General features: G+C 34.9%; 2 protein-coding genes across 3 annotated transcripts; one reads left to right on the forward strand and one right to left on the reverse strand.

Moving 5' to 3' along the window:
• Window positions 1-1,030: 1,030 nt before the first annotated feature.
• LOC116031705 (polyadenylate-binding protein RBP47-like) lies at window positions 1,031-5,301 on the reverse strand. Of its 2 annotated transcripts, none has more exons than XM_031273988.1 (6): window positions 4,686-5,301; window positions 3,188-3,671; window positions 2,744-2,820; window positions 2,545-2,675; window positions 2,257-2,356; window positions 1,031-1,447 (listed from the first exon to the last, which is right to left on the reverse strand). In XM_031273988.1, the coding sequence occupies exons 1-6, from the start codon at window positions 5,037-5,039 to the stop codon at window positions 1,274-1,276; spliced, it is 1,320 nt and encodes a 439-aa protein (XP_031129848.1). In that variant the 5' UTR covers window positions 5,040-5,301; the 3' UTR covers window positions 1,031-1,273. The 2 variants fall into 2 exon arrangements, with proteins under 2 accessions (XP_031129848.1, XP_031129843.1); XM_031273983.1 differs by having other exon boundaries at window positions 2,744-2,826; window positions 4,686-5,300.
• Window positions 5,302-7,729: 2,428 nt separating this feature from the next.
• Window positions 7,730-8,782, forward strand: LOC116015794 (tuliposide A-converting enzyme 1, chloroplastic-like). The gene has a single exon (XM_031255967.1). It carries the CDS (start codon window positions 7,741-7,743, stop codon window positions 8,689-8,691), a length of 951 nt encoding a protein of 316 aa, XP_031111827.1. The 5' UTR covers window positions 7,730-7,740; the 3' UTR covers window positions 8,692-8,782.
• Window positions 8,783-11,639: the final 2,857 nt, after the last annotated feature.

The following is an 11,639-nucleotide window of genomic DNA, read 5'->3' on the forward strand; positions in this document are numbered from 1 at the left end:
TTATCTAATATTGCACAATCATTCAAAGATTCCCAGTGCTGTACATTCATAGGTTGTCTTCCCTAATGATGTGATGATTAGACTGCCCATACTTTTACATATACCAAATATAAAAATAAAACTAAAAGCTTTAAATCTCAAAAGTGGGAATTGAAAGCAAATGAAAAAGATTGAGGAATGGAGTGGAGATAGAGCTGTTAACGGATAGAGTTTCAGATTAGTAGTGAAAGTTTATGTGCTAGTTTTAGCGACTAAATTAAATTATGTATATTGAAAACAGAGTAAATAATTATTGGACCATGTGTTTTAATGGTGACTCAAGGTGTAATTGTTATACCATGTACAAAGACTCATACACCAAGATAGATCATGATCCATAATATAATTTGCTCAGAAGTTGTTACACGTCTTCTGAAGGTTCATTAGTTGTGTACTACATTGCATGTTCATTTTTTTAAGGTTCATTAGTTGTGTACTGAATGTTTATTATTTGATATACTACTAAATAATGAACATTGAGCACACAAATGATGATTAATGAACTTTCAGCATATTAAAAATAAACATTTATTAATGATTCACATTATAATTTGTGCGAGTGTGAGCCAAATGACTTTCCTTGGTGATGGAATCAATTTTCATCTAGCAATCAGCTTTAGATAAACATCATCTTTTTTTTTTATCAATAGAAATTGGCCCATTTGCAGCATTCTTGGAGGCTCATAATGACTAAAACCCAAATTGCATCGATATGATGTCGACCAGACTCGAATCTGGGATAAACGAGAAACGACAACGTCAATAACCCAAACTTTCCAACTAGGCAATAATTATCGTGGATGGATGTATCTCCAATAATAATTACCTTAAAGCTCAGTGGCCAAACCTTTACAGAGTGTAGGCACTACTTTTATACATTTTTTTGTTTGGAAAAAGACACTACTTTGATACATAAAAATAAAAGATGGTTAGCATCTTCAAGATGAAATAAGTCTACACAGCACAAATGTATATGTTAGTAAAATTTGAGTGTCTAATAACAATTAACATCAGCAATCATAATAACACCACCATGTTTCATTAGCAAGTATGCAGTACTCGCAGGTTAATTTAATCCAATCCAGCTACAAAATTCTGTCATGATACATATTTATATATATAATATACCAATCTTTCAATCTCAAATGTAAAAGAAATTGTGAAGGGAAAGATGGGTGGGTGAAGTCTATAAGTTGTTGTTGTCTTGTTCAGATAGTACAGAGATGAATATTGTTCAGTTTAGGGGCTGGTGGTGGTTCCCATCTCCATTTGCAGCTCCTCCATACCCACTGCCACCAGAATACATATTTTGATCATGATTTTGTGGCGGCATGGAATGTCCATATCCACCATAACTTTGTCTTCCATAATAAGCACCACCCCACTGACCATTAGCCTCAGCTCTAGCCTGCAAACAATGAGATTAAAAATCAGAAATTCCGCTTTCAAAAAAAAATCAGAAATTTCATATATATATATATATATATATAATGATCAAATGAGAACTCCTCCTCCTTAAGAACCTACGAACCAACATGAATGCACACAAACTATTCCAGGGAAGATTGTGTGCATTTATGTACAAGTTCACAAGTTCTCACGGGAGGAGGGGTTCTCATTGAAACATCACCCTATATATATATCACCAAGGCCACTTTCATTTTGGTTAAACTGTGAAATATCTTCTTCCATTTTTTTCACTTTTCCCAAGGACATAGTACCAAAAATTCAAGCAATATGCAATGCCATCAAGGCCTAAAATCTCCAAACACCTCATGTGCTAACATTGGCACCAATGAAGCTTCAGTTGAGTTGGTTGGAGGTCAGGCTCCAAGGCCCATATATCAGAGGTCTGGGTTTAAAATCTCACTGGGCCAACCCACCTACTGAATTCATGTACAACCCACTACTTGAGGCGTAAATATATTATGAAACTCTGCCTTTGTGCAATTGTGCAAAAAGGTTCCAACAAACTATTGGGGAAGTATAGTAGTACAGTTCCTGCTTAAAATAAAGATACATGCTATGTATCTTTTCCTATACTCTACAGCATTAGATGACTGGCACAAATTGATCATTCAATAGGACAAATCACAGTGGGAAATTAGAACCAACATCAACTGCAGAATTGTCATAGGATCCGGCATGGGACTAAACAACTAAAGCTGAAAATATATCCATAATGACAGGCTTAATTAACTCGTATTAATGTAATACCTGCTGCTTGTTTGCTGGGGTTCGACCCCAGGAAAGGCGAACTGTGTTCTTGCCAATGACTGATCCATTTAGTTTCTGTATTGCATCCTCTGCCGAGCTCCTAAAGAAAAACAAACTCAGGATTATGTATACTTTGGAATTGACGGTGTAATAACAATACTACAGAAAATTTAATGGAGCATGCATGACCCAAAAAATCACATTTGGCAAAGTACTTTCATGAAACAAAGTTAAAGCACTTCTAAGATAAATTTCTCATGGGATGTCACTTTAGCACAAGCAGATTACCTGTTTGCAAATTGTACAAAACCACATCCCTTCCCAACAGGTATTTTAATTGAGATAACATCACCAAACTGGCAAAATGACTGTCGTAGGTCTTCATCAGTAACATCAGAATCAATTCCTCCCACAAATACCTAAATAACAAGAGTTAGTAAATAATTAAATCACCAATAAATAACTTGCCATGTCAGGCCAGACTTACTGTTGTGTTAGAGAAATCAATATCAGACTGGGAGGCTTGGATCATAGCACCATTTGAAGCATATCCACCAGCCAACACTACAGCTAAACAAACATGTTTCATCAATAGAATGGTGAATACAAAAGTTGAAAAATGAGAGGGTAAAAGCAAAGATGAGCTCTTGTAGCCGAGTGATGAGAGATTGAACTATTTGGAAGTGCCTTTCCAATATGTTAAGTTTAATAACGAAACAAAATTTGCATACCCTTTTTCTCTTTCTGCCAAGCATAACAACTAATAGTCCAATTAATATAAACATTTTCATGCATGTAAGCAAGGAATAAAAATTTCCACATCAGTAGACAGATAGTTGATTCTGTATCTCAGGCATTGTTAAAAATCAATTAGTGATTTAGAATAATAGGATTTGATACAACTTGCAGAACAAGATACAAATGATCTTACCTTGTGAAGAATATTGTTGTTGTTGTGTTGATGGTTTCTTGGGGGTTGCTACCCCAACTCGCATAGGCCTGCTAGAACAATACACACCATTCATTTCAGTCATGGCACGGGACTTTTCATTCTCATCTCCAAACCTAACAAAGCCATAGCCTTTTGAACGCCCAGTATTTGCATCAACTACTACTTTCGCACCTTTAACAGAGGAATATCTACTAGCAAAAGTTTCAGACAATAGCGTGTCAGTAACATCAGGGGCTAAATCTCCAACAAATATTGATAAATCAGAACCAGGGTCTGCTGCTCTCTTCTCGCCGGTGCTAAATCCTGCCCAATTTAGGCGGAAGGCTTGTTCAGCATTTGGCATCATAGTGCCATTATAGCTCTGCAACACTTTCTCTGCAGAAGCGTGACTATTAAACTCTACAAATCCATATCTCTCTGATTGACCAGTCTGCTTATTGCGAATGACCTTAACAGAAAGAACCTGCATGTTTTGTAACAACCTATGTGAGGAGTATAACATACAGGCATTTCCTAGGCTGTATGACCCATTTTTTAACTTTGATATTTATAATTTTGTGTTAAGAGTACAAAAGTATATTTAAACTAAAAAAGCTAGTGAAAATGCAAAATGTTTGTAATGCCAAAGAAATTCTGTCTCTAGCAAAAAAGATAACGAAAAAGTGGCAAATAGATCACTGGACTTATTGCTTTTGTGCAATTAGGTCACTAGACTTAAAAAGTGTGCAAACAAGTAAAATATGTGCAATTAGAACACTTATCTAATTTCTTTTAATGCAATTTGAGTTAAAAACATTTCAATCTCCACTCCCAACTAATATGATAGAGGAAAAGGCAACTCTTAGTACATACATGTAAGTAACCGGACAATTTGAAAAAATATCCCAATTGCACATATTTTGCTTGTTTGATGGTTCAATTGCACACTTTTTAAGTTCAATGACCTAATTGCACAAAGCAAGAAGTTAAATGGCCTATTTGACACTTTTTGCAAAGAATAATAAATAGTTTGACAAGGCTGAATTCAAAATGATTTCACTGATTTACCAATCAAGAATGCAAGGGGCAATGAGATCTAAACAGCAGCACCTTTTTTCTTGCAATTACAACCTAAACAACACACTATATACCCGAGAGACACTCTAACTCAGATTTTTTTTATTTCATTACATCATGTCTATCTCTAACTAGTATTTTAGTTGTTTATCCAATCCAAAATCACAAACCGAACTGCTGATTGCAAAGCACAGGCTACATGTTGAGGTTACTTTCATTCTCTCATCTTCAAATTGGTAGGTAAGTTCATTTACTATAATACTTTTTTCTTGTAAAGTTTTCAAATTCCAACAAAGACTCAGACATTTATTTAGGATTTCACGTCGGTAATTATGAAGTGAAACTAAGAAGCTCTGCACGAATTAAGAATTACTGAATAAACTGGTAATAAAACGAGCAAAGAAGGAAAGTATCTGCTTACTTCACCAGCGTGAGCAAAGCAAGTATGAAGATAACCTTCGTCCATCCATTGCTGGAGGTCTCCAATCCAGATGGTGCGGTTATCTTCGCCGGAGCTATGAATCTGAGGCGACTGCTTCTGCTGCTGCTGTTGGTGTTGGTACTGCTGCTGCGACGGGGGCTGTTGCTGGTAGTACGGCGCGTATTGCTGTCCATACATCATTTGCTGCTGCATCGCCATTGCCGCCGCAGGATACTGCATTGCCATCCACTGTTGCTGCTGGTACTGCTGCATCGCCATCCACTGTTGCTGCTGCTGCTGTTGTTGTTGCTGCTGTTGCTGTTGCTGCTGTTGATTCGAATCTCCGCCGTTCATTTTGCCTCAATACTCGATCTCCCCAATTTACCCCTTATTCCTCTCCCTCTCTACACGAGTAATAGCGTATAAGTTTATAATGTGCAAATCTCTTCCGGGGAGGGAGAGAGTAGAGGATCCCCACCCGGTCAGACCTCCGAAGAACCAGGGTAGAGACTGCAGAGAAGAAGAAGAAGAAGAAGAAGAAGAAAATGAAGAATTGAGAGATTTGGCTTAAGAATGGATCTAGGTAGGGTGTTTAGCGATGTCGTTTCTTGAACCGTTGATTTGTCAGCGGGGTTTAACCATCCTCTATGGATTTTTAGGGTTTTTGAGAATTTCGTACAGGAGTCGGTATAGGGTCCACTGGAAAACCGTAGTCTTCCCTCTACAAATAATAATACTATACCATTGTTATACCATGGACGTATTTATAGTCATTGTGAATCTTGATACAAAAATTTTGTAATTTTTGTTAATACATTTTGTACTTACCGTTAACGGTTTATGTACATGTAAATAAATAACTTATAATTGTGGACATATAATATGATAGTTGCAGGTATATAAACAATCAACTACAAGTACATAATGTGTCAAGATACAAAATAATTGTTATAATTACATGTACATAAACTGTCAACTACAAATACAGAATTTAAAGATTATTTTTGGATCATGTCTATGGTATAATTTGCCAATACTAAAAGGAATTCCATTAATCCATTTCTTACTTTATTTTGTACAAATGGTTCGACTTTCAACCGATTCAGCAAAATAAAGTGAACAAAATTTTCATTCATTCACTTTATTTTACTTCAATAAAATTTATACTGATGGAATTTGGAAGTTATGTTTCATGAGAATAGATCTATCATTTTTCCTTTAAGAGATCCCTGGAAATAGTAGTAATCAACTTGAAACATTTACTTCACAAAATATGAGAAGATTGTACTTGTAGGAAGTAATATGGTTACCAGATTAGAGATTATATTTTACATTATGTGTTATACTTTATTTAAATGCTCAAATAATATTATTTTTCATCATAGTTTTACCTCCTAATGTTAACATCTTAACGTGGTGACAAAATAATTTTTATTCATGAATATAACTAGTTGACTTCACCCACATTTAAGAAAAAATTTGACTTATTAACACATTTTTTATTTAAAAATCTAAATATTATAATGTAATGAGGTGAATATTAAGAAAGGAATATAGCATTACTTGATGTATTTAGGGTCCCTTTGTAAACTTGTAAAATGTTTTATGAAAATGATTTTCAAAAAATAATTTAATTTTCTAATATTTGCAGGAAGGTCATAAAACTATTTCTTTCTGTGTGGCTGAAAATTAAGAAATTGCATTTTTATGTTTGTTTTTTTTTTAATTAATACACTACCACCACCACCACCACCACCACCAACAACAATAATAATATGGGGTTGTGTTGGTGGTAATAATAATCCAAAAACTAGTTTGAAAAAGATACAAGAGAAGAGATAAATATGGGAAAACAAATAATTCAAAAAAAATGTATTTTGGACTAAAAATCTATAAATACATTTCCATCAAATTGGAACTTCTTTCTGTCATCAAAATGAATATTTTTCTTTAACTTTTATTTTAATTGAATACTCAAATATGGAAAAATCCAGAAATGACTCTCACAAATCATTTTTCATATTTTCAAAGACTCTCAGTTCAAGTTATGGAGTTAATTACCGATTTGGTCCCTCGACTATTGGGATTTCACCACTTTGGTCCTCGACAATTTTTCTTGCCCAATTAAGTCCTCGACTTTGAGAAAATTAACCAATTTGGTCCTCCGTTTATTTTGGTGTTAAGCAACCGTTAAATCAGGACCAAATTGGTGAAATCTAAATAGTCAAGGGACCATTTCGGTAATTAATTTTGACTGAAATGGTCCCTTGACTATAGTGAAATTACCAATTTGGTCCCGATTTAACGGATATCAAATGGTAAAATAAGCGGGAGGACCAAATTGGTTAATTTTTTCAAAGTCGGGGACTTAATTGGGCAAGAAAAATTGTCGAGGACCAAAGTAGTGAAATCCCAATAGTCGAGGGACCAAATTGGTAATTAACTCTCAAGTTATGTAACATAATGTCAATACAATAACCACAAGGTTCCTAGTTCGGCTCCCTGTAGGAGTTGTCTAATGGTCATCTTGGTTTGAGCCGGTTGTAAACTAAGGTCACAATAAGAGTTTCACCTAACAGGCACATTCAAGTAGCAGCGTCAAACTGTCCCCTAAACCAAAGTATGGTAATATTATATAACTTTAATAATATTTCAATGTAATCTGATTACTTAAGGGTGTTTGGTTCATGTAATAAAAGATTACTTATCAAGCGTGAGTATGATAATTCTATATTGCGTCGTTTTGTTTTCATTACGGGATTACATCATAATGTTATATTGATATGGTGGTAATATTTGAAAGTAATTTGATTACCTCAATCAGTTAAACTTCTAAAAAAAATATACGGAGTAATCAATTAATCATTAACCAAACAAGTACGGAGTAATATATATTCCAAATTTCCAAGTTTCCAACCATCACGAGGTAAAAATTAAAAATTGGAAATGTGATAGGGACCCAATAAGTTAATACATAAATTAGGTGGGGTACAAGTGTAAAACATTGACTTTTCTTTTATAAAAGACGTACTATCATGAGCCTTGAATTCTTGAAATGCTCATCAATCCTCAGAGTTTACTGAACCACAAAATGGCATCCGTAAACGACGAAATTGCCTTCCAAATGTCGCCGTATTTCACCCTCTACAAAGACGGCCGTATTGAGAGATTAAGGGGGCCGGAAAGTGCTCCGAATTCCGACGATCCAGACGCCGCCGTCTGGTCCAAGGACGTCGTTGTCGAGCCGGAAACCGGCGTCTCCGTCCGTCTATTCCTCCCAAAACTCACCGACGCCGACAAGAAGCTCCCGCTCGTGATATACATTCACGGCGGCGCTTTCGTCATCGGTTCCGCTAGGTCAGAGGTGTTTCACAGCTTCATCAGTTCGATCGCGGAAAAGGCTAAGGTTATTGCGGTGTCGGTGGAGTACAGGCTAGCACCAGAGCACGCTCTCCCGATCGCCTACGACGATTCCTGGCTAGCCTTTCAGTGGATAATGTCTCACAGCGACGGATTAGGGCCGGAGCCATGGCTGAACAATCACGCCGATTTCAGCAACATTTTCCTCGGCGGAGAGAGCGCGGGCGCGAATATAGCTCACGATGTCGCTATTAGGGCTGGAAATAGCGCGGATTTCAAGGACGATCGGAAGATGTCGGGGCTATTCCTAGTTCACCCGTTCTTTGGGGGAAAAGATGAGGACAAGCTGTACAAGTTCCTGTGCCCTAGTAGCAGCGCCCGCGACGACGATCCGCGGCTGAATCCGGCGGCGGATCCGAGGCTGGCGCAGATGCCGTGCAAGAAGGTGGTGTTTCACGTGGCGGAGAACGACTTCCTGTTGGCGAGGGCCAAGGCGTACTACGAGGCGTTGAAGAGCAGCCCGTGGAAGGGAGAAGTGGAGATTCTTGAGATCGAAGGTGAAGGCCATGGCTTTCACTTGATAAATCCAAGCCATCCCAAGGCTGGAATTGTCACTCAAGATTTGGTTACTTTCTTCACTTCTTAGTTTTAATTTTGTTACAGTCTGTACTGTATTCTGAATTCTTATGATGCAATAATAATAATATCGGTCGGAGCTTTAACTTTGTTGTTGAATATCATATTCATTTTACTTGTGATATTTATTACTAGTACTAGTATGTATGTTTTCTTCCCCCCCCCCCCCCCCCCCCTTTTTTTTTTAACCGTACTAGTATGTCTTTGATTACTTGTTTTAAGTCTTTAACATAATAATTTAGGGGTGGAATCGAACTAGTAATATACCGAAAAATCAACTAGTTCGGGATTCTCGTAAATCGAAAGAGTTGGTTAAAAATTGAACTTGGACGGAATATCGTTTAGTTTTAATAATAATAATAATATGGAATCCAAACGGAATACCATTTAGTTTTAATAATAATAATAATAATAATAATAAGTAAATTTAAGTCTCTTGATGCATGTTCCGTTGCTCAGTTCCTCGTATCTCTTTTAATTTTTTTGTTGAAAAATACTTCATGTACTCCTAAAATCATACTCTCAACTTTTACTTCCATTTGTGTTCAAATTTAATTGGAAGAAGAAAAAAATGAACTGATAAACGTTATGTTTTATGACCCCCTATTAAATTGAGCATGAGCAATCAAAGCATGCCAAATCATAAAGAGTAGAAAATGGGAGTAGGAATTGCGAGTAAATGTATAATTATTCTTTTTTTTTTATTTGATTTCTTTATAACTTGTTCTTTACTTTGCACTTTTGTTGTTTGCTGCAATTATTTTTTACCTAAAAATTAGTACTTAGTATTATGTTTGAACTTTGAATTACTACTTTATTATATAATATTTAGATTTTGGATGTGGATTATGTGATTATATGAATATGTATTGTTTGGTAATATGTTCTCCGAATAGAAAATGTTGAAATTTGGAGACCTTAAATCGAACCAAACTCTAATGTTAAATCAAATAATTTATTTATTTTTAAACAAAAATTAAAATCGAAAAAATCGAACCAAAGTCCGAAACGCCAGCCCTAATAATAAGCATTAATAATAGTGTCTCTTTAATATATTAGATGTTACAAATACTAGTCACAATTGTGGATGCCTGATAAAAAATTGGTCTGTAAAGAAAGTGTATGTAGCTTTAATTTGCTTGATTGAAATCATGATTTTAAATTGTCCATTAGATGCTAGAAATCATGACCGAACACAAGGTTGGTAGAAATTGCATGGAAGGCGAAACGTGACGAAATTTGCTAACCTTATAACGTACGGGCTTAAAGAACGACAAAAACAAGCGAGCTGGTGCAAACGTTGAGCTACCACCAAAGAATAATAACAAGAAGCCGAGGATTAAGCTACTGCATGCGATAAGTCCAATCTCTTGGTCCCACATGCAACCGCTTCAAATTTATTTCATCAAATGTTTTAATACGGATGGAGTATCTTTCATAATTATTTAAGAAGTTATAGTGGTTGGTGAGAGGTGATTTTAATGTTTTCAATTCTTACGGATCTTAAACTTACACACTACAAAGCTATTATATAACTAAAGTAAATGTTTAAATGTTCATATTTTTACTTTGTATTTAAATTTATTTTGCTTACCATTTGTTATAATTTTGCTAAGAGTGTTCTCCATTTGAGTCATCTGTGTGTAATTGGGATAATTCTTAATGATTAAAATTAATTAAATAATTTTTGGAACATTTTAGATGCATGTAGAGTCATGGAAGCCAATGATAAGCTATGAAAATGAGGACAACACCTCTTGGAGAGCAAAAAAGTGGTGCTTTCAAATTTCAATGATTTTAATAAGGGAAAATTGTAATTTATGCCCATTCATAATATGCTAATTATCAATGTCACCCCTTAATTATTAGTGGTGTAAATGTTGTCCCTCAACTTTTAAAAACGATACATATATTGCCGCTTCTGTACCTATCGGGGGGCAATATTTACACCACGGGAGGGGCAATATATGTACCATTTTTGAAAATTGAGGGGCAATATTTACACCACTAATAATTCAGGGGTGACATTGATAATTGACATATTATGGAGGGACATAAATTACAATTTTTCCTTTTAATAACCTGGGCAAATAAAGTCAAAAGTGGAGCAAAAAAAAAATTATAAAAAGTTGGAAATTTTGAACAAGAAGACCATTGCTCAATATTTCAATCATATATCAACATATGAATGTCCAAATCAAGTAATTACTGCACCATTAGAAAATCAATCCAAAAGAATACAACTATTATGAAGATTATCAAGCTTAATTCAAATTTTAAAATGGTTAAAATAGCAAGAAAGACGTTTTGTCATAATTCACACGTGTAAGCACACACCAATGCGAGTGCCTATGCATCGCTGCTCTCCAAACTATTTTTCTTTCTATTATCTACTGCATAAATCCCATATGGTTAGTTAGCCATTATATTGAAACTATTTTAGATGCTTTAATTTGCTAGGTAGGATGTTTGATGTTTTATTTAGTGCTTTAACTTTTATTGGCAATCAATATGATTTTCTTGGATGATATTTTTCATTTTTTTTTGAGTATTACAGACTCTGTTACAGTGTAATATCTGTCCATAGTTACTTTTTCAATCTAATGAAGGTTATTGAGACTCGAACCCACCCTCACTAAACCGGGTGCCACTAAACTATAAAATCTTTTGCGATATTTTTCATGTTTTAGATTATTATTTATTAGATATCATGATGTCAAAATCAATTGTCTTATTTTTGTATTTAAAACTTTTATTCTGATTATATATAATAAAAAAAAAACAATAACATAAATAAACACTATTAGTAATGCAAAAACTTGTGATCAATCAACATGAAATGCTCTTCAAAAAAAAATAAAAAAAATCAACATGAAATGATTCTGTCAAATGAGAGGTATTGAACCATTGATTTCAACTTCGCCAAACCAAAAAAAGAAAAAAAAAAAAAAAAAAAAC

Source organism: Ipomoea triloba, chromosome 1 (assembly GCF_003576645.1).
Source record: "Ipomoea triloba cultivar NCNSP0323 chromosome 1, ASM357664v1".
NCBI classification, from domain to species: domain Eukaryota; kingdom Viridiplantae; phylum Streptophyta; class Magnoliopsida; order Solanales; family Convolvulaceae; genus Ipomoea; species Ipomoea triloba.

Coding starts and splice junctions, on each gene's coding strand:
- LOC116031705 (XM_031273983.1), bottom strand. CDS start 5,039: ATGAACGGCGGAGATTCGAATCAACAGCAGCAACAGCAACAGCAGCAA. Junction 3,672..4,685: donor GCTTTGCTCACGCTGGTGAA/GTAAGCAGATAC, acceptor CAAAACATGCAG/GTTCTTTCTGTTAAGGTCAT. Junction 1,448..2,256: donor CCCCAGCAAACAAGCAGCAG/GTATTACATTAA, acceptor CATTGTTTGCAG/GCTAGAGCTGAGGCTAATGG.
- LOC116015794 (XM_031255967.1), top strand. CDS start 7,741: ATGCTCATCAATCCTCAGAGTTTACTGAACCACAAAATGGCATCCGTA.